Genomic DNA, 26,908 nt, shown 5'->3' with positions numbered 1-26,908 from the left:
ACAGAGGTTACCTGATGTTGGGGCCAGAACCTCTCTGGAATTGGTACCACTGACACTGTCAGAGCAAGGGAGGCTCCAGTGGAATCAGCAGGGAACAGGAGGTGTGGAAAGCCACAAGAGCAATGGGAAATCTGGATGTGTGGAGGTTGCTCTTGACGAGCTTTGCTCCTTCCTTTGGCTGGGGAAATGCAAAGACACATTGCACCTTCACCTCTCTGCTCATTCCTGAAAGACCTTTGCTGTTACTCTGATGGAGCTGAGAATGGAGTCCATTTCTCCTGCTTTTGAAAGAAAAACTGGATCAGCCTTTTCTGTTGGTGTGGTCAGAACAAGCCTCATTTCTTGGAGCATTTTGCGTTGTGTATACATAAGGAGAATAGATTGTGTTACAGTTTTGTAATTAAAATGCAGCTGAAAATCATTGATCTGAAAAAAGAATCCAGTACAGACAAAAAGAAACATTGCTCCTGGTTTCAAGTGGGAGCTGAGAATAAATCACAATCTGTTGGGTGCTGTGGGACTGCCACATTTCTAGCTAGTTTCAGGCTATTTATAAATACAATTATAAGTATATTAATGGTCACTGCTGCATTCTGCAGAGAGGTGGAAGGAAAATCTGGACTTAATGTTAGAAAAAAAGGTTGTTGGAATTGCCTTTAAATGGGAAGATTAATGTTCCTACAGTAGAGAACAAGAAAGTAAAGGAATAATGATGGAGACTTGATCTAATTGGTTTTCTGATGCTCTCATTTTTGTGATTCATTTTAAGAAGTCTTTCAAGCTTGTGTAGTTACGAAATAAATGGAACAAATTGGAAATGTGGAAACTAAATAAATAATGATCTGCCCATCATGTTACTATTACTGCTGTCAGTAGTAGTAACATTTATTTAACAATTCTTCTGCATTAATAGAAATGTGTGCATAATAAAACGTGTGCTAAAACCTAGCCCATCTCTCAAAGAACTTGATCCCATGTCAGAATGTCTGTTAAGTCATCCTCCATCCAGAGAATGACTTGTACACTGCAGGAGAAGTGTCACCACCCTGGGAATATTCATGGTAATATACCTGGGAACCAGTTTGCTCACTAATGTGGATCTAAATATAGGGCCTTAAATTTCCATGGTTACTTAATATTTGAAGGAGGTTGAAACCTGCTGAAGCAATATCCCTTCAGTATATTCAAGGGCAGGGGAGATGATGACAGTTTCATTTCATGCTGCTCTTGTGCTGATTTATTTTGATGTCTGTATTTCCTTCTGAAACCTCTGCCCACCCTCTCTACATGAGCTGTAAACAGCAAAAGAAGTATTTTTCATTGTAGGCACCTCTCCAGCAGTGCAATAAGGTGCCACAAAGCATCTGTGCAGAACAGCAGAGCGGGGGAGTTCATAAAGCTGTGAGTGACCCTGCATGGCCCTTGCACTGACCACCAAGAGCCTTTTGCATTTGCTCCTTTTCCATGTGAGGAAATAACCTCTGAAAATGATGCAAAAAGAAATCATTTTTGCCTTTCACAATCACCAGTAATAATTTTCCTGAGCTGTCTAAGTTTCCCTGCTCATATTTCCATTTACTTTCACCTGTCTGGGGCACATTTCTGTGGTACCCCCTGCTCCACCAGAGGAGAAGAGCTCTCTTTGCTGCCTGGGGCTGCCTCTGGCCCTTCAGCCCTGCGGGTTTTTACGGTGATTCTGCAGCTGGTGGAGCAGGGAACCTCAGTGGCTTTTTTGTCTGCATCTTTTCCTGTGGTGCTGCCGTCCCAAGGGCTCTTCATGGATCAGGGGTCACTCACTACACCCTAACCCCAGGTTCTTCACACAGCCCCTGTGCACACCTCTCCCTGCACTGCCAGCCAGTCAGTGACATGAGTCACTGAGGGAAGGGTAAAGGATAAAGCAAATCTTTTAGCACATTCCTTTTTGGGTTTTTTTTTCCCTCAATTTGTTCTGGAATCGACCACTAAATTATTTTGTTTGCAGGAGTTTCTATGATTTCAGAAGCAGGACAATTAGGGCAGGAATTTCTGGGATTTGGGAAACAGGACAATTAGGGCAGGAGTTTCTATGATTTGGGAAGGAAGACCATTAGGTCAGGAATTTCTGTGATTTGGGAAGCAGGACCGTTAGGGCAGGAATTTCTATGAAGGTGCTTCATACCCTCACTGCTACTCAGATTGGAACTATTTGGCTGCTCACACTTCGGGTTTTTTATTTTTTGATTCCCATTCCAATTCCTCCTGCCTGTCCCACCAAGGACAGAGATTTCCAAGGAGTCACAGCATCAGCTGCTCTAAACAACGTTTTGAGGTGGTTTGTCACAAACATGAGTATCCTCCTCTCAGGGAAGTTCTCCTCTTCTGTCTTCCAGAGGCATAAATCTGTTACTGATTATATGGATTCTGTTTAAAGGAAGGAATTAAATGGTTTTGTCTTGCGGCAGGATGCCAGGGATATTTGTACTGCAAATCCTCATTTTGTGATTTTACAAAAAGTGCTTCATTACCGAGCGGAGAAGTTTTTATACAGCCGTAGGGAATTCACTGATCAGGAAAACATTCCAAAATATCATAAAGGAAAATTAGACTTGTAGGAGATTATGCAAATGAAGCTGTTTTCTTACAGAGGGAGAGGAATCTTTAAATTTTCTTTTGTTTAGGTTTCGTATGTTTGCCCACATGAAACAAATGGGGGAAATCTGATTTTTTTTTTTTTTTTGTCTCTAAATTCCAGTGCTGGTTAGTTTTCTGTGCTTACTTTTCTGTTACTGTGTTTGAGAACTGAAACATTAAATGAAAATTTTGCTTCTGATACTTTCTGAACATAAAAATCAATAGCTTACATGTTGTTAATATTTAGAGCTGTTTGCCTCACACATTTGTATATTTTTCAAATATTCTAATTGAATCAGCCTGGGAGAGAATCGATACAAGCAGTTTTGTTCATTAGAGTTGCACAAATACAAACTCATTGAGTAACAGATGTATTTATTGTAGTATCAGTTTCCAGGGAATTTTAAGGAACTATTTTCAGAGCAGGAGCAGAAATAATTTTTTTTTCCTCCTCTGTAATAATTGTGGTGTAGTTGCCAACACATGTAACTTTTTATTAACACTAATTACTTTTGATGCAGGCAGCAAAAAAAATGAACATTATAAATATTATATCTCCATTAATTACTTTTTAAAAGCATGTATGTATTTAATTACTAGAGCTGGCTGATCAGGTAGAAAATCAGATTTATGTGAAGGATATTGGCTACAGCAGGTAAGAGATGATGCTGAGCTTCTTATTCCATAAAGGGCTCTCCCAGAACTATTTGAGTCAAGCCAAATCAATGTGGAAACATCAGCAGGTGAATGTGCCAATGAAAAGACACCAAATTTGAAACACATTTGCACTGATATAAATTAAAAATAGCTTCATTTAAATCTATGTATTTATTAATATTTTCTATATCTTCACATTTGTTGTCTTCTATACCAAGCATATGTGTATACAATATGGAAATTACCTCCATTACATGAATGCAAAATGAAATTACATCAAAAGAAAAATACACAGGCACTCATAATTATACATATATTAAAATATTTCTCTCTGCTTCAGAGCAGTACATTTCAATAGATTTCAGGTTTAAGAATGCACTTAAACATTCATTTGTTTTTATGAGCCTGTGATGCTCCTGTGCTATTATTCATGGAGTGATCCCAGCACCATGAACACCAAAGTTGTCAGAAATTATTTCCAGTTCTGCACAGTCTCCACATGCAGAAGATGAAATGAAAGTGCTTTATAAAGTTTGCCCAGAAAACTCATCATTTATACTGTGTTTCCATGTAAGTGCCTTATAAATGGTTAACTAGTTTTTGAATAAATCTGTCATAAATGTTTAATTGAGGGGCACTGGGTTGATTTTAATTATGGCTTATAAACATCTGTAGCGTGGGTAATTTATAATGCAATTTGTGGGTTTGCACATAGATCTCACTGCTTTAGAAACAGCCACAAAAACAGAGAATGAAGAATTTTCTTAACTGCTTTTTGTGTTAATTTCTTTCCAATTCCTGGACACTGGGGCCCCTTTGCAACATTTCTACTCAAATCCTGATGGAGCAATCCCATCACGATGTCTCACACAGACATTTTTATCCTTGGCAGATCAGTGAGCAAAGCATTGGTTTAAAAAGAAGATTTTTGGGAGCCAACTGTAGCAGCCCATTTGATTACATTGCATTATTCAGGATATCATCAATATATCCTGTATAGAATATATCATATATCCTATATAATGCCTTTTTCCTGGGTGTGGGAAGGTTATTGTTTGGAAGCAGCAGGAAATGTCTGTGTGTGGAGCTCCACACGGGAGATTCCACAACAAATCCACCACAGAACATCCATCAATTTATCTCCTACCTGGAAATGTGCTAAACCCCCTCTGAAATTAGCACAGACAGGTCCTTGTCTAGGTGGGATGCTGCTGAATGATATCCTGAACTGCTGCTAAGATTGCTAAATTGGAATAAAAAACTTCAGTGGTGCTTTGCTGTGGCTTCTACTGCCTCCTAATTCTGCAGAAGAAAGAACTGATTTATGGACAGAACAGATTTATGGACAAAACAAACTTTTGTTTTGCTTCTGGCAAAATTCTGATTTCCTGCCCCAGCACCCAGCAAATTCCCAGCCAGGGGAGGGAATTTTGGCTCAGACTGCATTCCAGGCTCCAGAGTGAACCTGCTCCTGTAGGATACAAGCAGCTGAATTCTTTTTTTTCTAGCAACACCTTCGTGTTACATTGCATGCAAAAACATCAGAATAACCAGGTTGTAACTGCCATATTTGACAAATAAATCAAATGCTGCTCAGGAGATCACAGTGTTTCGTGGTGCAGGGAACTGAGAGAATGGCACGCTCAGAAGGCACAAGTAGTTTATTTGTTAAATACAAAAATTATATGGAACATTAGAGATTTTTAAATTGTAGATTTTAAAATCTGAACGCATCTAGAAGTTTCAAGTAAAACTTAGTCTTAATCCATGATTGCTTTCAAGGACAGAAAGTAGCCCTGGTATTCAATAGAGAGAGAGATAAGAATGTTTCTCTGTGAAGTCTTAATATATATTATGAAATATATTCTCTTTGGGGTTAATATTTATGTATATTTTAATGCATATAAAAAGTTATTAACCAGGGAAATTTGAAACAATTCAGAAAATATATACAGAAAATATATACAGAAAAAGTCACATTCCTGACATCTTTAGGATTAATTTCTTTTAGAACATCCTACTTCTACCTCAATTTTTTTTCACTGTGCTTTTGGCACCTGTATTTCTCTGCTTTTAACAACACAACCAACTTGCCACCAGCTTTGTGGTTTTAAAAGTCAATGCTTTCATGGATATACACAGCTGGATTTTTTCTTTTACATTTTAGACTGTACTGGTATTCTGTGTGAGTGGGAAACTTGTAAAAACATGCCATCTTTTATTTGCTTTAGAAAATTACCCCTTCGGTTTAATTTGTAGTTTTTCTGTGTCAACAGATATGTTCAGTGCAAAGATCTCTGTCAGATCTGGCTGTTCAGGCACAGAAAACACAACATGAGAGAATCTTGAGAGAAATCTGCTGGGATTGGTGTCCATGGGTCACTTCATAAGTGGAGTGGGAGTGACTGAAATCACAAGTTTTTCTCTCTCTAAAGCAGCACATTTGGATAAAAAGCTAAGTGAGCTCTCAGAGTAAGAGAATTCAGTTATTTAATGCATCTTTCTGGCAATACTATAAAAAAACACAGAATAACTTCACTTGACTTTGGTACCTGTCACAGGATTACCTCGTTCCTCTTAGACTTTCCAGATCTGTCATGGATCTGTGATTTAAGCTGCAATTTTTCCAGTTGGACACGTAATCCATAGGTACAAATCATTGTGGGTCATTTATAGCTGTCATTGGAGGTTTGCTCTAGATAAACAGGCATAAAATAATTATAATGTAAAGGTATCAAATTTGACACAGTTGGGAAAATTTCTTTTGCCTTTTTGTTTTATTTTTTCGCCTTTTATTTTCTTTAGTGGATATTAAGCTTGGGATGGGGATTTGGAGGTCACTGGTCTTGCCAAAAGTCAAGGAATTCATGATACAGCTGTAGTGGGAAATCTGTGATCCTCAACCCTTTGTTTATATAAATATCATGTGTAACAATTTATTGATGATCTCATCTCATGATGAAGTGTGTGGCAGGGGCAGGGACAGACATCAGCAAACACCTCGGAGACAAAAACTCTCACTCAGTTGCTGACCTTGTTGATTGCTGGGGAGATTTACAGCTCACATCCCTAGATGTGAGGATTTTAGATGTGAGGATCTCTAGTAGGATTTTATATAAGTCACAGAGAAAACAAACAAATATATCACAGGGGTTTGAAGTAAAATATTTCTTCCTTGATTATTTAACTGAAGTTTCTTGCATGGAAGAAATCCACTCAAGCTCTCAGGGATTATGGCCTGATGGTTGGTATAATTTGGAATTTCCATTCTTCCAGGCATTGAATCAGGGCTCCACTCAAAGCTGTGTAAGAACTGAGGCTGGAGGGAAACTCGATGAACGGGTTTGAGAAAAGGTGTTTACAGATTGTCTTTGAATTTTGTGGTGTATTGGCATGGACATTTTCAGCACTGGAACTGTGAAGGCAAATGCCAACAGGGAACCCAAGGCAGGACCTGTGTCTGCTCTCAAGTCCTGTTTGCCTTCCAGTTTACTTCAAACTGGGAAAGGAGATGGGTGGAATGCCCCAACCTGTGATGGCTCCACCCTGAGCAGCCCTCACTTGGGCCAGACCCACCTTCTCCCCAAGAGACAAGATTTCATTGAAGCTCTGAGTTGAAAACTTGAATTTTAAGTGTGTTCATGCTGAAGGTTGTGGAAAAGTACCCAGTGGAAAAGTAGAAGTTTGAGAATTGGAAATCTCTTTCTGAGTCTCTTTTCTTAAGACCATTTGGCACTGACTGATGCTTGTTTTCTTTTTGCCCAAGAAGGAATATGTGCATTTATAAAGTATAAATGTACTAAATTAAAGTATAAATGTACTTGAGCAAGCCTCTGACTTAATGACACCATATTTGCACACAGCTCCACAAATCTTTATGATCTCCAAGTACCCAATTGCTGGCAGTGATCTATCGTGACCTGTTCTGTGCTTAATTATTAATTTTCCATTAAGGAGTTCCATAGTCAATATTTAGATGGTTTATGACATACAGAAGCTTTTCCACACTCATATTTTCTTTGCAGGGACATAATGTAGCCCTTTCAGTACTAAATCAATTACACACAGAGTTAAAATATGTTGATTTGTTGTTTAAGGTCTCTTCCCAACATGATGCATCAATTCTAAGGGAATAAAACCAGGGATATCTTGGCCTGATTTTAATCCTTGCAGGGCTCCACTGAGCAGGGGTCAGGTGCCAGTTCAGGCTGTAAAGTTGTGCAGCACAAAGATCCCTTCAGCCCCAAACAATCATGAGAAGGGGAGAGAAAAAGTTCTGGAGTCTGTGGCACCAAAACAAAAGTACAGGAGAACCGTTTTATTCTAACCCTATTTTTCCACACCTGTAGTAATGGGCAGAATTAATAGATAATTAAAAACACATCTTTTAAACACCCTGGAGTTTGGTGTCTTCTCAGAGTTAGATTTCACCCAGAATGAACCACTTCTAAAGATGCTTTATCTCACATTTCCTGAATTTTTATGTTAGAATGGGATGAACTGCATCCAAAATTTTCAGTCTCTCTTTAGTGACTATAAAAAAGCCCTAAAAGACTGGATATCTGACCCTAAAAGGGTTGTAACTGAGTAAAATTAATCACACTTGCTGAAGTAAGCAATTTAATTAATGACTTAATTGAGGAAAGAATATCAGGATCGCTACTGAAAATATACATCACACACCCAAAATTGTGTTCTTGTTACAAATATGGGTAGTTTTGAACCCTGTGATTTATACAAGATAGTTTCAAGGGCCTGTTTTAAAATCATAAAGCACACTCTTGCAGCATCTGAATCATTTCTTTAACTCGGCTATCAGCAGCTTTAAAATATAATTTAACCAAAAAAGATCGTTTGAAAAAGGGCTGCAAAGATTTCTATGTGCAGATACTTCAGCCTCAAGATGGGGAAAAGGCAGGGAACAATTCCATCTTCTGTTATTCCAGATTGCTCTTAGGGAATGAGCTCTGTGGGCTTGATTTAAAGGCTGACCAGCCTGAAGTGCAGGTTTGCAGAATAACTGATGGTGTTTGTCCTTCCTCCTGTGGGCTCCTTTACTGTTGAACTGGGTTAGGAGAGTGCATGGGGGAAGAATGAATCCCTTCCAAGGATATCTCTCCAAGACATGCCTTGTGATCCTCACTAAAGATTTGTTCCATCCTTACTTTGAGACCTTAAAATCAAATATTCCACTTTTGTTTGGAGTTTTAATAGAAGTGACTGCATCTGTGATATGATTTATCCAGAAAAGTGCAATGGGCTTAATGTAATTCTCTGAATGAAGAGGAGGGAGTAGTTGCCCAGTTTATTTATTGGATCCAGCAGTGAAGTCCATTATGAAATATTGCTCAGGCAGGGTGAATTTAAATAAGTCCAACAGGGCTGACACTATGAGACCAACCAAATAATTTATCCAGGAGTTCAGCTGCAGAAAATGGGGGAAGAAAAACAAAAAAACAAAACTCACCTAAAAAGATCCTGTATTATGAGGAAACACTTATCCCTCAGATAGAAACTCTCAGATGTTTAATAGATCAAGTGGCTGGGACTTGACGATGAAATCAATACAGAGATGAAATAATCCATCAGAATTAAGTGTGTGCCCTCGTTCCTGCAGAGGAAGGTAGAAGCCATGTGAGATGATTTGCCTCCTCATTAGGACATCTGATTCTTCTTTCATTAGCACTGCTTTTGTAATATTGAAGCACCCTCAGCTTTATCTGGGTTAATTTTGGATTGATGTAGGTGCTGAGAGTCCCAGTGACAGACTCAGGGAGAACAGGGCTGGGTGTCCCAATTCTATTCCCACTTTGTAATTTGAGATTAAAGCACAACCAGTTCATATTAGTTAACAGGCAAAGGGGAAAGATGGGAACTTCCCAGGTGCAGTAACTGCTGAAGTCTGTGGTGCTGTATATCCATAACCCTACACCCATGTGAAAAATTGGATACTTGTGTAAATTCCTGGTAGCAAGAAGGAAAAGGGTCCAATGGAGAAGAGGCATTAAAAAACCAAAAAAACCAAAACCCCGCCTACCCCCCCAAAAAAAAAAAAAAAAAAAAAAAAAAAACACCCAGAAAAACTGCACAGACCACCCTTTTGTTTTGTCTTTCATTTCACGTATATTGAAGTGATAAATTAGGGAGCTAAAAAGGGAATAAAGGCAATGTAATGCTGTGTATACCTCATACAGGCCTTCAAGGTCAATCCTGTATTCCACAGCCTGACCTAAGATAAATCTTTGCTTTAGCACTGCTGGGCTGAATTAGATCAACAGAAGTTCTGGCCCACTGTCTCAAAAAAAAAAACATTTCCAATCAGGGAAGATTGACCTTGCACTAAAAGATCTTTTTAAAACATAATATTATTACTTTTTAATCAGGAAGGATGCCAGGGTGCCTTACTAGGATGTAGAAGAACAGTGCAAAGTGATTTCTGTGAAGTAATGACGTGTTTTTGATTAAAGCCCACTGAGACAGGGGAGTGTAATTGCTGCCTTTCTTATATTTGTAAGAAGTCAGTCAATTCCTTTACAAAAGTAGATAATTTATGGAATGAGATCTCCCATCTGTGAGTGTGGCCCTGATCAAAAGATTATTGAAATCTGTGAAAATGTTCTCTTCTTAGAAAAATCTCACCATTCTGTTGTTTTTCCGGAACAAATGCAGAATATTCACACAGAGTGTAACCTGGGCTTCTTATTACCCAGTTCTCACTGATTGCAATTTTTAGTGTTTAAAAAAAAAAATAGACACTTAGTGTCCATACATTACACTGTTCTATTTTGAAGGGGTTTTTTTTTTTTCCAATTTGGAAAAATTTGCTGTTTGAGTTAAAGGAAAAATATTTTTTCTCATTTTCATTACCAAGCATTGTTCTATTTTAATATACTCCTGATTTAAAACACACTGCTCTTCCCTCCTACCAGTGCCCCAAGTTTCCTTTCTAAAGGACACTGATGCTGTGAAAGGGTTGTGGGGTTGGCTATACCTGGGCTGTTTAGCAACAACTGTGAAGTGCAGTTTTTTCTCCAAATCCAGAGTTTTTCCTGTCTTGATGGATGTGAAGAGGGTTCCCAGTGATCAGCAGTATTTTGTTTAATAAGGGCTAAGAGAAGGGTCTGTTCTTGGTTCTGCTGCCACTCCTGTAAATACTCAGAATTCTAATTCTGCTTGGACGGAGACAAGATGAAGGTGGCTTTGAAGTGAAGGATGGTCAGTTCTCTCCCAGAAGTTCAGAATGCAAATAATTGTCAATCCTTTTTTACTGACCTGAGTGAAGGCTCTGAAACCTCTATTTTCTTTTCTACATCTATCTTGATTAAGAATACCACCCTGCTTAGAGGTTGGGAGAAACTGGTTATTGGCTTCTTTCTTGGGGGAGAAAGTTAAATGATTAGTCTATTTTTTTTTCCTGGTTTATTTTTTGTCATGAAGTTTAGGGGAAGCTTTTTACCATATTCAAGAGGTAATTTCTCATGGGTATTTCTGGATATGAAATTTACATCAGGTCTTACCTATTCGTTGGACTTTAAAAATTGCTGTCTGTTAACAATTTGCATTGCTCTGGCCAGAACTCTACCACCCAGATAAAGAGGGAAGGGTAAAGAACAGGAGACTGTTAAGGAAAAGGTAAAGAAAAGCTAAAAGAAAACATTTGGATTATAAAACAGGATGTATATTTTTAGTAAGCTCTCTGCTTGCCCTTGACTATAAAGTTTGCATCTGCATTTAAACAGCTTGCATATGCCTGAAATCAAATTTGAATGATTGCAGGCAATTCCAATTTTCCATGGGACCTGGGGAAGCAGCACGGTGCCTCAGGTGGGTTGTGAGCATCTCTGACAAAAAGCTTCAGCTGCCAGGCTGCTCAGAGCAAGGGCTCAGGGTCTGAGCAGGGCACTTTGGGCAGGAGGGGTTGAGTCGTGGCCTTTTTACCTCGGATGCTTTTGTACAGGCAGAGGGAAGAGCTCAGCACCCTCCAGCTCTCCTGGTGCAGCTGCGGTTCAGCTGACATTGACCCAACTCCTCGTGGGATTTGGGCTGCACTCTTGGCCAAATGCACTCGTGGGGATGAGTTCCACAGGCATTCTGGAAGTTTCTGCACCTGACCTTTCAGCAAAGGAGCCAATATTGCTCTCGTGTCTATTTTTGAGAACGGTCCTGCCTTGTTTTTAGGAGGTTGATCTTAATGATGTCGAAATGTCTCATCTAGTCTCTATTTGTTGTGATTTTCCTGATTGATTCCTAGTGCTAGCCCAGCTCCAGAGAGAATGTGGGCCCTTTGTGTTTTTCATGCCTGAGGCTGAATCTTGCTCTTTGTGTGTTGAATAGATATTCTTTCCCTCATAAATCACTGCTCTGTCATGTCTGCCTGCTGCGAGATGTTCAGTGCATATCATCATTTACATTAAACCATTTACTTCGAGGGAACGTGTTATATTGCTTTATGAATTATGTGATCTGACATATAAGATTATGTTATGAATTGGCACTTAGAATATTAGAACAGTGGGACGTTTTATAGCTCGTGGTCATGAGCCAAGAAGTAATTCATGCCTTTTCTTAATAAACTTTGCTGGTCAAAAGGGAAACAGGCATGAGAGTGTGACACTTTTGCTTAGGGAAAACCCTGGTTAAGAAAAAAAATCTTTGGTGATTTGCTTAAACCTTCAGCCTGTTTATATCTGGAGGAATAATAGTGGTGTTTTTTTACAACTGCATCTCCATTGTTCTAAGTTCTCTTTTACTAAACTTGCAATTCCCAGTCCATCTGGAGAGACTGTAAATGAACAAGTGTGAAGGATTCCTCTTGCCTGGGCAAGGAAGGATGGTTTGCTGAAGTGATGAGTAAAACTGTTGAGTAAACTGTAGAACTGTTGAGGGGAAGGCAGAGCTATGGTGGGTCTGTTTTTGTGATCCCTCTAAAAGATATCCCCTTATTTATTCAGGGGATGAACTTTTGGACAGTGCCAGATAGGAAATTAGACTTCATTGATTTTACTCCTCATACAAATACCTGTTTCATGCTATCTGTAGTCTGTAAGGCAAACATTTTCATGCATTCATTTTTAATTGTTTTTTCCTTTGTGTGTGGGAAGATGCACAGAGTCTAAAATGTGGGTTATCTCGTTTGGGGATCGTGATATTTGTACAACACAAAATCTGTGAAAAGGATCTTTGTTCTGAAAGAATAAATTACATTCTTCACAGATTCTTGTATCTGCACAAAATAGTGGTAATTTTCAGTATGAATATGCTGCCACAAAATGTCATTACCTGGTGTGTGTAGAGACAATAAACACAATTTGCGATTCCTTGGTGGGGCAAACAATTTTCCATGTTTTCACCACACAATTTTACCCTGAAGAAGGAAACGTCCCCAGCACTTCAGACAAAAATACAACACAGCAAAGTGAGATCCAGGTCACATAACTCCACCTAATGCAAATTCCCTCACTGACATTTCATAGATCAATGTCTGGCCTGGAGCAGAGAATACCTGAAAGCTTTTCTCATTGTCCCCACAGTGTGACAGTGGCTGCAGCGTGGCTGGGGACAAGCCTGTGTATAAGTCAAGTTCCAAACATCCCAGGAGTGAATAATTCATTCTGCCAAAACAACTGTGCTGCTCATGGGGGAAAAAAAGGTTAAATATCAGTATTGCTAAAGGTTGACCTGCCCATACATCTTCTGTGTTCTGTCATAACATTCAGCTGGGAATGCCCCATTATTTCTTACTCAATTTATATGCTTCTGACTGCATTAGCTCTCTATAGATAGTAACAGCTCTTGACAGTTCTTCATCTCTATTTAATATTACTGAAGTTTCTTTTGTGTACTGGGAGAAGTTTGTTTGTTATTCATTCCACAGCTGACAGTTCACCAGTTCATCCTTCCAGTCCTGCTGGCTGCAGTACAGTGGCACTCCCAGAGTACTGCTCAGTGATACCACCTAATTTAGAGCTTAAAAGAACCTGCCAGACATCTAAATAGAGCATGTGAGGAAGCCCTAAAGGCTAGAAAATTATTGCCCTATACAAATATAAGATATGCTCAAAGCCTGAACTCAATAATTCTTACTAAATGTCTTTATTGAGCAAAGCCTTCAAGTTTTTAATGATACACATAATTGCAATTCAAATGCCCGTGTTTGGAACCATAATAGACCTTTCTTCTTATATTTGTTTTGCTCCCCTGGGGCCTTTTGTCTAAAAGTAAAAAATGATAATCAAACATGTAATTAGCTATGATGAGAACATAGTCAGGAGGGCTTCCTGCTTTGTTCCAGTTCCTGAAAGTTGGGCTCTAGAGATATAGGTAACCCTCTTGATTTCTTCCTTCTTCATCCCATTTTTCACTCCTTGTCTTCCTTCTTGGGTTAAAATAGTTGTACTTTTGGAAAATAATTAATTGTACAGAGACAAAGCTGTACTTGCGGAGAAGGTAGAACCACAACTCTTCAGAGCAGTTATGTTAATTAAGAGAATAAGCCCTTTTTGTAACACATGTAGAAAGTATTTAATGTACTGAACATAGAGCGGAGAACCACCAAAAGAGTGAAAATCAGTGGAGAAAACTCCATGGGTGAAGTTTTTGAGCTCCGTAGCTCTCATAAAGTTAAAATTTTTCAATCCTTAAACTGGTTAATATTTTATTGTTGGTCTTCAAATTCAGTCTTAAGCCTGTAGGCTTGAGACATTTGTTCACATTTCATCAGGCCAGAAATAACCCTCACTTCCACTCCTGTCCTGTCCTTCTTTTAAATGCAGCAGCTGCATATACTAAAGAAATAGAAGTTCTGTAGTTATGTTCTCTTGATATCTTGGTGGGAAGGGAAGGAGAAATGAAAGCAGAAAGGAAAGGAAAGGAAAGGAAAGGAAAGGAAAGGAAAGGAAAGGAAAGGAAAGGAAAGGAAAGGAAAGGAAAGGAAAGGAAAGGAAAGGAAAGGAAAGGAAAGGAAAGGAAAGGAAAGGAAAGGAAAGGAAAGGAAAGGAAAGGAAAGGAAAGGAAAGGAAAGGAAAGGAAAGGAAAGGAAAGGAAAGGAAAGGAAAGGAAAGGAAAGGAAAGGAAATATTTAGCCAATATTTTCAAATAATCAGCGCTGATAGCTGCAGCCTCTGGAGCAATGGCCTGGGAGTGGGATCTGTGTCTGACCAACAAGGGGCTCTGGGAGGTGCAATGGGAGGTTTTGACTGACTCTTGAAATTCTGAGGGATTCTGCCCGGAAAGTGTGACAAATAAACCCTGAATATTGACACCCACCAAGACACAACTGCAGCTTCTTGCGAGAGTTTCCTCCACGGATCTCTGTGCGTCATCAGCACAAGGAAGAAGCTGCTGATTTTGCAGACATTCCTTCCCCAGCCTGATAAGTTTATATATATTGTTTAACATGATAATGCAGCAAGCTGTTGTTGTGTGGTTTGAAAGCCAGCTGCATTTGATGGATGCCAGGAATGGAAGTTTTTGTAAAACGACACTGAATTAGATGTAGTCAGTTTATGGGCTCGGGGAAATGAATCTTTTATGAAGAGTAGAAGTTTATGATGAAGGAGAAATACTGAATAAGTGTACATCTTGAATGAAGCTCTTTTGGACAGGATGCCTGTTGCAGAGCCTTTCAAAACATACATTTGGGCCACTATACTTTCAAGAAGGAGATCTTCATATAAACATTACCCTTTGTGGTGGTACAATCCAAATTTATTTGTGTTCTCTCTGTGGACACCTCAATTAGGATAGGGAATTTCTTTCCTGGGAATATATCTATTAGACTTCTCCAAGGTGTTTCAGGTGGATGTTTTAACTGCTGGATTAAAGCTCTTGTGATTGTTTGAGGCATCAGCCACAAATATGAACCATATAGAGGTGAAGTTTTCTGTATTGATTCCCAAACAAAAACTAGACACAACCTGTGCTAATACATAACAACATCTAAAGACAACCCCACATTTTGTGTGCATTTTTACACATAATGAGAACTTCTGAGAATAGAATAACTTTAAAATTTTGTTTAAATGCCAATTTGAAGGCAGCCAGAAACCAATACCACAAAACTTTTGAAAGAAGAAGCATAAAAAAATAGATGTATCAAATTCTCTCCAGCTTTCCTCCTGGATCTGGCATCTCTATGCAAAATGAATGTAAAGTTCTGCTACTCTGAGTAGCTGGAATTCTTATCTGTATGCACCAAAGGAATGATTGCAGGGAACAAGATAATGTCTAGTGAGTTGAAAGGTTAAGGAACTGCAGCTGGCAAATCAGAATCAGATTCAGCCATTGTGTTTAGCCAGTTCTATGCCAGAGTAACAAGAGATTAGGGGATTTAAATCAGATCTTAAAATTTACATGTGCCTTTCACTGTTTTATCATCAGAAATATTTCAGTAGGACAACAGTATAAATAGGATTTCTACTTTAATATATATTGTAATAAGTTTCTAAATCTCTGCTGAGCATCAACTCATCTAATAGATTAATAATAGCATCTGTGTATTCATTCAAGATGTTGTCTGCTGTACTTGAGTATAGCATCTTATTAAAGTGCATTCTTCAGGAAACCATTGTGTGCTGAAACCTATTTAATTTCACATGAACTGGGGCACTCTTTAAGATCCTTTGAAGATTTGCCTTAGCCCTTATTTATTTCACTGAAACCTTGTGATTGGGAGACCCTTGTGAAACATGTTATCTAACATTGGTATAAAAATATCTTCTCAAAAATATGACAAATTTCCAAAAACAGCACATTGTGCTGCACTTGTGAAAAGAGGGTGAATCTTAATTCTTAAAAAAAGATAGCGGTTCTTTTCTCCCTTTCCTTCTGAATCAGTCTCACACAAAGTAGGTGAAAATATCAGGGCTGGGATCATCTTGTAACACTGGAGAACATGGCATGGTATCCAGTGGTAAGCTTCTTTTTGAGCTGTCTGACCTTTAATCACTGCTGAATAAAACCAACATGCTGTCAGGTCTCTGTTATTTTTCTCAAGGGGGCAACTCTGCCCAGAGCAGCAATGAAATAAAACCTTTGAGAGCTTATATTCAAGGTCACTGCAAGAAGAGGCAACACTTTGTACTCTGGGAGCTACAAAAAAAGGAAAAAAAAAAATGGAAAATATGTATGTAAACAAGCCAGTTGAGTTTGTTTAACTGTGAACAGGCAGTTGTTATATCAGTTTATACATGAAACAGGGTTTGTTTTTATTTTTACCACAATATTTCATTTTTATTTGATTTTTTTAAATCCAAGACCTTCAGAAAGAAAACAAACTTGCTGTACACAAATGATATATATTTCTCTTATTAAGGCACTTGCAATCTAACGTCTTAGGCCTTGTCTGTATCAGGTTTTAACCTCTTGTGTTCATTTTACCACAGACGTCTCTGTGAGAACTGAGAACAAATCCTATGGTCTAACAGATCTATGAAGAAATGAAAATACTGTGTTTAAAATGCATTGATCATGACAGTTTAAAATAATACTTGTCCAGTCGGTGGGGAAAAGAAAGGGTGAGTTCCCACAGAGGAATTAATCTGTAACAAAGAATTATGGCTCACTCTGACACTCTGATTCACACATGAGACAATGGTGTCAGTGCGAAGTTACTTCAATGCAAGTGGTGTAGATCATGGAATCTGATAAATTGTCTCAGTGGGGATTTTTAGGCCAAAGACTGGATCCCTTCCTAGGTTTTTAACTTTATAATTTGCTAATATCTCACTTTGATCTGTTACTTAATATTACCTATTGCAATGAATTTCTTGATTTGATCATGGCTTTGTTGTTCTTTGGTAGAATTCTGTCTTCAGCTCAGTATTACCAGAAATATTTAATTTTGTTGTGACCATGTATTATTTTAGTCAGAGTGCTTTTCAAACCAATGCTTACCTTTACAATTATAGATGAACTGATGAAGAATTCATCAGGTCTAGGGGTGAGATTGTCACAGTTCAGCCCAGGTGCCTCATTATACCCTTCCTTTCTCAGTGTACTGTACAAAGCTGACAAAATGCTGACAGAATTTTGCAGGCTGTGTCAGCCTCTGGGCTGCCTGTCTCAGGGAGAGGAAAATCCTTGATCCAGGGATGCAGGATGTGCTCCCCTCCTCAGCACTGGACAGGCACCAGCTCAGTCCTCTTTCTGTTAACTGTGGTGAAGAAGCAGAGGGAGGTTTTTCCTCTGCACAGCATTTAGGAATCTGTGCAGGGTACTGCTTTTCCCTTATTGCATTCAGTAGCAGAAATGTGAGCTGAAGGAATTTCCTGTCAGAGAAATCTTCAGCAGTGGAAGGACAGTGGGACAATGAAGATGGGGGCCTTATTGATGTCCATAAAACGAGCTCATAAATTTGTACGAATTGAAATTAGAACAGTCTGGGCTTTAATAATTGCAACATTTCTTATTGACAGAAACGACATCCAATACATTTTGAACTGCAACACTTCACCATGCAAATAGAGACCTTCCTGCTATTTCAGTGCTGTTGTTTTCATTGTAGCCATCTGCAGGCTTTCTGCCTGCAGAATTTGAAGTGGGACAGACACACCTGTAGTTCATGAAGTGAAATGCCATTACTGTGGATGGCTTCAAAGCACAGCGAGACAGGGAATTTGTGTTAGAGCACAGGAGCCTTCACCTGGCTGAGCAACAAGCAAAGACAATAGGAGCACAAGCACAAATATCAGGTGGAGCTACTCAGTGGTGTCGATGGGCTATTCACAGATTAACCCCCCTGGCTGCCCAGACAGCCCAATTTGGGAGGTTTTTTCTTTGCTCAGTGCCTGCTGTGTGTGCCCTCTCCCCAGGAACCACCGTGATGCGCATGGCCGCGTTCGACGCCGACGACGCCAGCACGGACAACGCCCTGCTGCGCTACAACATCCTGAAGCAGACCCCCACCAAACCCTCCCCAAACATGTTCTACATCGACCCAGAGAAGGGAGACATTGTTACTGTGGTGTCCCCAGCGCTGCTGGACAGGGAGGTAAGCCAGCACTTTCCTGTCTCCAGTCTCGTGTTTTAATGGTCATGCCTCTGATCTCCTTCTGGGGCGTCGGGAGAGGTTCTGAGTGTTGTCCTGTGGGGGTTACAATTTTTGGGGGAGTCTTTTAAGAGTTTTGTTTATTTCTTACTCGGATCTAGAAAGCTCTAAGCTCTGGTCAGTGTTTATAAATCTAATTTATTACATTGATGATATTTATTTATTTATTAGCGGATGAAATCTGGTAGTTCATCATCTCTGTGAAAGACTGTGGGAAATGGGTTTGTAGAGGGTTCTCAAAGGCTGACACAAGGCTCACGTGGTCTTGTGCATCTGTGTGCAGAGTCCCAGATAAAGTGTGCTGACTTGGAAATGCCATGGAATGGGACAGACATTGTTGAGAGAGAACTGGAACTAAAAACAAGTTTCAGATCATGACCTTACAAAGAGACCAGATATTTTTGTGAAATAGAACTATGAAAGATACATTGTAGTAGGTCTTACAAAGAGTGTTTTTAAATTATTGGCTTAAAAGCATTAGCAGCATTGTGTGGCAAATGCTGATAGGCCAAAAAACACTTATAATGGATTGTAATTGGGAAATAGTTTGGCTTCTGATTGTGATGGTGAGCTGTAACATCTGTACCATCTCACCCTTCTCATGAAACTGAAAATGGAATAAAAGTCTTTAAAACACCTCTCAGTTGCCCCATCTCTGGGTCAGAAAAAGGGTTTATCTGGCATGAAACCTTTAGTGTTGTGTGGTGAGAGGGAAGAGCTCAGGATTAAGTGAAATTCAACTTGGAGTTAGTAATTGTCACGCAGAGCTAATTGTGCATAGAGCTCACTCTGAGATTATTAGTTTAGTGCTCCGCATCTTTCCTAGAGTACCTTTATGAGTGGACTTACTGAACTAATTAACTTGGTACCCCATAGCCAAAAAAAGAAAATACAAAAAGGGGTAGAAAAGGAACAGGTAATCCTCAGGTGGCTTTAAGGTGGATTGCCATGGTGAAATCTATGCTTCTAACAGACCATTAACGCTATGAGAGCATAAATTGATGGCAAAGAAAGCTTAGGTATGATCATTTAATGTTCAGAAGATAATAAAGTGGAGGCAATCTGTTAATCCATAGGTTTAGGTACCAGAATTTATAAAATCTTGGCACCAAAAAGAGTTACTGTAAATCACAATTTCCTTTGATGAAGTAGCCTTGAGTACTCTTAAATTCCTGGAGACATCCAAATTCTGTTCTTGCAGGATGTCACTGAGCCTGTTTTATAAGATGATTAGACTCAGGACTGTCCAATATTCTCAATCTTCAGTACATTATCTTTCATTTTACCAGGTGAAAATGCACTTCCCTTTCTAGGTGGGTAGATTTTTCTACAGCCTTACCCAACAACAAGCATTTCATGGGTAAATCAAGCAGACACCAGGCACACAGTGCAGTGAAACTAAGTGTGAAACTAAGGTCTGGGCTTGTAGGTCTGTGTTTTTAAGCTTAAAGAGATTCTAATTTTATTCTTATTTGGGTGGCTGGCCACAGAATTGTGCCCAAGTTAAAGTTTATAAAATCACTACCTTTTTCTCCTCTCAAGTTTCCCTTCCAAATTCATTGTTTCAGTTCAAAAGCTTTTTACTGTTTTCTAAAGACAGTTTTAGGTATTTTTATTCCTCATAGATAACCATTCCGCAGATTAAGCCAATTTACTCAAAATTAGAAAATCAATGGAAGGGAATGAGCATGGCTGCTTTTCTCAGTGCCTTCCACAGGTCACTGGTGATTCATGAAATAATGATGCTGTCTCTCCATGCAAGAGCCCTGGCCTCAGCTGAATGGCTGTTATGGCTGGGTAGTACATCCTGAGAGCAGAAGTCCTCATGATTTTTAACAATAATCAATTCCATACCTTTACTTTGAAGGTGACATGACAAGCTGCCACCTGTTGAAATTCCAGAGGAATTTTTTTGTTGTTCCAGATCTGAGTGGTTCACAAGCCAAAGTGTAGGGCTGGGTACAACTTTAACACTAAAATTAAGGATTATCTGCAGTCAAAATCCAGTCTCACATTGTCTTGTCAGGGAGAGGCTTGGGGAAAAGGATATTTTCTGTTTTTTCAGGAGTTGCTCTGTGCTGTCTGTCATCTTTGTGGGTTCAGCCTCTTCCCCTTCCTGCCCATATATCTTGAGTAGAAGCTGGTGGTCAGGCCTCCTTTTTCAGATCTGTGGAGCTGCCATTCATGGCTTAAGATGTAGAACTTCTATTTTTAACCATAAATGCAGCTTTTAGACAAGCTGCCTAATGATTTTCTAATGAGAAAAAAACCAACAAAAACCACCTGGGTACCAATTTAATATTGATGTTATATAAATAACTCCTATGGATTTCTGTGTGGCTCATGAAATTGAATTATTATTAAAAATTGTCTGTGGGAGGTGGGGACAGAGGGGAGTAAAACGTGGAGGAGGAAATGTCTGAGGAGTTTAGGAGGAAGAAATGTCTGACTGGATTCCTGCTTGGGGAATAAGATGTCCAGACATCACCAGGGCTGAATGAGTGGTTTTTTGGAAAGTTGCTGGGCTGGAGGAGGCACCACATGCCATTCCTCTGCAGGACAACTGCAGGTACTAATGCCTGATTGCCGGGAACCCGTGAAAACCTTGGATGTTTTGGGTCTTTGGTACAATCCTGAATGAAATGTGTTGTAGAAACACGGGAGGAAGGAATGTTCTTTCCCTGAAAGCCTTGCTAGGAGGTGTGAAACACCAGAGGACACACACTGCAGATAGAGGACAAAATCCCCACAAAGGGGGATTTGTGAGACAGGAAAGGTTTTATCTCAGGAATGGTTTTTCATCTCAGCAATTCTCCTCTTGCTTTTCTTGACATCTCAGAGGACAAGGTGCTGGGAATTGCCTGGGTGTGCGATGGGGCAGGGATGGGTGATGGAGTTACTTGGGAGCTGTTTCCATAATCGAGGATAACCTACACAGATCCTTGCTGTCCTGTGCGCACAAAAAGGGTGTGAGGAACCCCCCAGACTCCATCCAGCAGCACTCTGAGTCATCTCTTCCTGCCTCCAAGGAAACAGCACACTGCAGGATTTCTATTTACACACCAGCAGATTTTTATTTATAATTTTTTTTAGATTCGAAATTGTTTCCAAAAGTGCATGATCCTGGGGGTTTAAAGCAAAACTCAGGTAATTTCTCGAAGAACATCCATTTTCATTTTCAGAAGGCAGGTAAGGACACATTTTTGAAGATTAATGTGGGTTGTTTTGGTTTTTTTTTTTTCCTTGTGGGAGTTAGGCATCCTTGAATGTGTCAGTAATAAAGATTGAAGAGTGTTAGGGGGCAAATTATACCTCCAGGTATCCGTTGGAGAATACATTTTGATTCATAAATTCAGAGGAGAAGGATGCCCTCCATCAAAGTATACGGTCTAAATGACACAAAATAGAGCACAACAGGGAAAAAGAGTGAAAAGGCAAGAAAAACAGGGGGAGGGGAAGAAGTTGGAAAGAAACCTTGAGGAAATGTCCTAAATTTCAGGGATGGAGACTCTGTTTCAACGTGACACTTCCCTGCACTGAGAGGAAAATAATATTCCTCGTGCATAAGTGAAGAAAACACTTGTGGTCTTGCAGAATCAACTCTGAAATTTCCTTTATGGGTGAGGAATTGGGTTTTCTGCCTGCCCACAATGCTGGTTTGCCACTGTTACAGACCCTTCTGCTCTGTAGGAAAGGAGCTGTGATATAGATAAACTTCATGACTAAAGTACCCAAAGAAAGCTGTCACCACAGTTGCTTAAGTGAAATATTTACTTCTCACAGTTTGAGAAGTAACCTGCTTTTGATAGGAACTGCTGTGCTTAATTTGAGTTAAAGTTAACAAATGCTTTGAGCTGTCTGCTGCACACCGATCTGTGTGCTGGCACACGTGTCTTTAAACACCTCCAGGAGACCAGTTCAGGTGTTGTGTGATTGTGAGAGGCCCTGGGCTACGCTGGGCTGAGTGAAAGGTGTGTTCTGCTCACACTGGTGGCAGAACAAGCTCAGGACCATTTGAACCGATCTTGGGGCACCAATATGCCCTGGTTTGGATCACAAATACCTTTTCCTCTCTTTATGACTTGGGAAAATGGAGCTGGAAGCCTCTTGGCGTGAGCTGTGAGGAACCTGGGGTTACATCAGCCCACAGTGCTCGTGTTGGTGTGAGCTGCTCACAGTAACAGAGGGGGATTGGGGTTTGGGGTTTGGGGTCTGGAGCATCTCCCTGGTGTGGGGAGGCTGGGGGAGGCCTGGGTACTCTGCAGAGGGAAAGGCTGAGAGGGAATCCCATCAATCCATACAAATATTTCCAAGGTGGGTGCCAAGAGAATGGTCCCAGAATCTTTGTGGTGCAGCTGCAGGACAAGGAGTAATGGCCACAAACTAAACTACAAATTCCACCTCAACACGAGGAAGAATTTTCCCTGGAGGGAGCAGAGCAGGGAACAGCTGCCCAGGGAGGGTGTGGAGACATCCCAACCCCACCTGGACACTTTTTTTGTTGAGTGGAACAGCATTCCTGCCTTGGCAGGGGCTTGGATGGACAATGTCCAAAAATCCTAACCTCCCAACCCTATTTTATGACTCTACAACAGTCAGCTGAACCTTTCTCTTAACCAAAGGCTCTGGGATTTAAACCACAACCAGAGCAAAAATCAGAGTTCACCGCCAGCCAGTGCCTCTCCCGGCTGTGAGTGATGCATGGCTTTAGGGTGGGTGGCAATTTTTCAAGTCAGCAGCAGCCCCCTGATCCATATTCAGCAGCCCAGTGCTGGCGTGGAGCAGGGGCAGAAATGTTCTTTACAGCATGAACCAGCTCTGCTGGCAGGAATAAATCACAGCATTCAGGTTCAGAGGGCTCAACTTCTCCAAATAGGAAATATAGAAAATAGAAAAATCTCGTCCACTTCTGCACATGGACACCACCCTTTTTATTCATATTTTCCATTTTGGAGATAGGTGTCTTAAGCAGTCAATATACTTATTACCTACTCGATCTAAATGCAAATGCTGAACCAACAGTGCACTCTCATTTTTAATGAAAAGATATTAATCTTTTCAGCAAATGCATTCCACATTTGATCTTCGTATTAACCTCTAAAATATTCATATTTACAGCAATTGTGGGAAAACATATACCTTGGAGCATATCAGCTCTGAGTTGGAATAATTGTATCATTTTGTCTTGTCTTCTCTGACAGAATTCCCACTTGCACACCTTTAACTTGTTTTGCAGAATGGTAAATTCCAGAGCTGAACCTCAGTTTCTATGGTTTAAGGGGTTTTAGTAACAGATATAGCAATATCTCATATTTCTTCCTGCTTAAAATACAAGATAAACAAGGTATTCACCATTTCCCCTTGGTTAATGCATTTCTTACACTCTGGTTTCTGATGCCAGTAAACATAAAGAGCAGAAGGTCTTGAGTCAGAGAAAAACTCAAGGGCCTTTGGTCTCTTTTCAGAGAATATTCCATAGCACTTTATAGCTGAAATATCAGAAATGGGGAGGAAAACAAATCTTCCAATTATAATGTTTCTTATGGAAAAATGGACAGAGAGATTGAAAGTGCTTCTTAGTGAGATGTATAATCATATTTAAAGTTAATTTTATGAAGAATTTTTTCAGTATTTTCAGGCTTAAATGTCTGCAGTGATAAAAATAAAGTTTTCCAGTAATTTTTAGTTGGATTCCTATTATGTTTTTGATTAGAAAGCTCATTAACCTGTTCTTGAATCTTGAAAGGAGCTGTGCAAAGGAGAAATAAAAGTAGGAATTATATGTCAAAATATGAGTTGCATGAATCAGGTTACAAACAGACAGGAAAAGCTCCTATTGAGAGAGAATATGTATGTTCATTCAAAAAAGAAAAAAGTCTGACCTGTTTGAAGTTGTAGTGGCAGAATTCCTACAAATCTTTCATGACATTGTTAGATTATTTTTGATTTAATTTAATTTAACATAGCTTAATAGTCTGATAAAAAAAAAAAGAAACACACACACACAAACCAAATCAAAACCAACCAACCAAAAAACCAAAAAATAACGCCCCCCCAAAAATAAAAACAAAAAACCAAAAAAACAAAAAAAAAACCCAAACAAAAAAAAAAAAAAAAAAAAAAAAAAACAAAAACCCAAAAAAAAACCCACCCACAAAAAACAAACAAACAAAAAAAAACAATAAAAAAGGAAGAAAATCATCTGACAATAATAGGACCAGAGCTTCTTTTCTGTAAAAACCTATGAGGGATGAATGTATCACACCAGGGGCTCACAGGAGCTGATGTTCCTGTCTCCTCCTGGGCAGAGAATGCAGTACCCAGAGCCCAAGGCAGATAAATCCCTGGATGACTTTTCCTCCCACCACGGAGCACACCGTGTGAGAATCCCACCTCTGGGAAAAAGGCAGCCCTTGGATGAGCACACACCTTTCCTGTCTTTGTGAATGAACAGAAGCTCCCTGCAGAAGCTGCTGCTTGTACTCCGTGTTTTGCATTTGCCTTTTCCCCTGGGGCAGACCCTGAGCCAAACCCCCAAATCCTCACCTTGGCCCCTCTGTGTCTGCTGCAGTGCTGAACTCTGGTTGGGAACAACTTTGGGATCCTCTGGTCATCACAGCCCTCAGGACATCCTCCTGCAGCTCTGCTGGCCAACATCCACCTGTGGGTGCTCCTTGATGGTTTCATGTGGGTTCTTCTGCTCCACACCCACAACCCCAGTGCTATCAATCAATTTTGGAAACCTGTTCCATGGCCTCGGGTCAAATGCAGTGTTTGCTTGAGTGTCAGTGCCTGTGAGCACAGAAAGCCTGAAATTTTCTGCTTTCGGGGTTCAGACAGATTTGTCCAATACAATCTGGGATAATTGCTGGATGTCCTTGTCACACTTTTTAATATGGAGCTTTCTGGGGGAAATTTATTTATTCCGGAGGAAAAAATTCCCACTTAAAAGCAGAGCTTCTGCAAGGATATTTCCTTCCTCTCTAAGGTATCCCAAGATATCTCACAAAGGAGCTGTTTTCTTGCTTTGTCTGTGTTTCCCTTCTGCCAAGGAGGGCAGAAGGAGCCTTCCTGGTTCTTCATTAAGATGTTGGATTTATTTCTTAGGTGGGTTACTGGCTCTTCATTCCCCAAGTGTGTTATGCACTCGTGATTCAGAGCTATTGATGGCTCCGACCATCATTTTAACTCTCATAGTTTGCTTCCTGCAAATTCTCCACATTTCCCACAAGATTATGTGAATATGATTTTCCAAACCCGCAGCTCTCTGTAGCTGCACTGAGAAATATTTATCTTCTCCCTCTGCTCTTTGGGTTAGGAGTTTGGGTATCACTGCCTCCTGTGGCAGATAGTTTCTGATCCTCTGGAAATGTCACTCAGCCAAATATCCTGAGTTTCTCTGACACTGATGCACTGCAGAGAGATTTTTATAAAATATCATTTTCAAGGCACTTACAAAGAGTGACACAAAACATGATATCGGCTGCCCACATATTTTGAATAGAGGCTGATAATGGAAATGTTGTCCTTTTTTGGTGAGAGTTACTTTTTTTTTTAAAGAGAGGAATATTAGCTTTATGGATGTTGAGATGTGAAAATCCCGCTGTGACAAGTGCCTGTCTAAGAAGAGAAAAGAAGTGGTGGAGTTAGAATAAAAAAAAACCCTCCAGTTGCATGTTTTACAGAGGACCTGGTTAATTGCTAAATGGTTAATCGCTGAATGCTGGCACATATTCTGCTAGAACTAAGAGCACGATGATCTTCAAAGGTCATCTAGGCCTGAAGATCATAAAACTTAGAAATGCCAGATTGGGGACACACCAAACGTTTTGTAGATGTTTGGGGCAAGAGTTTCAGTTTAAGGAGAGAGGTGGGTGAGTGCATAAACAGAAAACTAAAGATTAATGTTATCCATGTAGACTAAGAGGTGCCAAAAGGTGAGAAAAAGCTGAAAGATTCTCCCAGGCAATGTCTTTCAGCCCTTGCTTGGGGCCAAGGAATACAACTCCAAGAGGTAGAAGTGTGTCACTATTGATTAATCCAAAATTTTCCAGAAAGTTTCCCTCATTTTCAAACAGTTTTTGCTGGTTGGACAAAATGAACTTCCTGCTATAGAAGTAGTGTGGAGGTAGCACTGTTAAGGCTTAGAAACAAAGCTTTTGGATATTTTATCCTCAAAGTCTGACTTTTTAACACAAGTATCAATACTTTCAGAATGCTCAGGGCTGAAGAGAGCAGAAAGGAAAAAATCTGGGAGTGGTCAGTTTACAACTGGCACAACTCAAATAAATAAATGGAATTATTTCAAAGTCACTATAGGAATAATTGCTTAGTTTGGTGGAGTTGCAGCTCGGAGTACTTGGGACTCAACAAGAATTACCCCAGAGGTGATTCATCTAATTTTTAATTTTTTTTAACATGAAAAAGGTATTTTCAAATATGTTGGTGGTTATTTTTAGTTCTGCTAGGATAATTCCAATTTCCCAGTGTGTTATTTTGGGATAATTCCTCTAGCACCAATGGGATTTTATTTTTGATTCCCCAAATGTCATCAGACAACAGACACATCTTTCTAGTTTTATTTTCACTTTC

General features: G+C 39.7%; 1 protein-coding gene across 3 annotated transcripts in view; it reads left to right on the top strand.

Moving 5' to 3' along the window:
* CDH13 (cadherin 13) overlaps window positions 1-26,908 on the top strand; it is a 444,776-nt gene that overhangs the window by 291,278 nt on the left and 126,590 nt on the right. For all 3 annotated transcript variants that reach the window (XM_066327533.1, XM_066327534.1, XM_066327532.1), the window contains one exon: window positions 18,081-18,259. In XM_066327533.1, the coding sequence (XP_066183630.1) occupies window positions 18,081-18,259 (179 nt within the window). The remainder of the gene's footprint in view (window positions 1-18,080; window positions 18,260-26,908) is intronic.

This window comes from Sylvia atricapilla, chromosome 12, assembly GCF_009819655.1.
Source record: "Sylvia atricapilla isolate bSylAtr1 chromosome 12, bSylAtr1.pri, whole genome shotgun sequence".
Classification (NCBI taxonomy): Eukaryota; Metazoa; Chordata; class Aves; order Passeriformes; family Sylviidae; genus Sylvia; species Sylvia atricapilla.
This window is presented reverse-complemented; position numbering and strand designations above follow the sequence as displayed.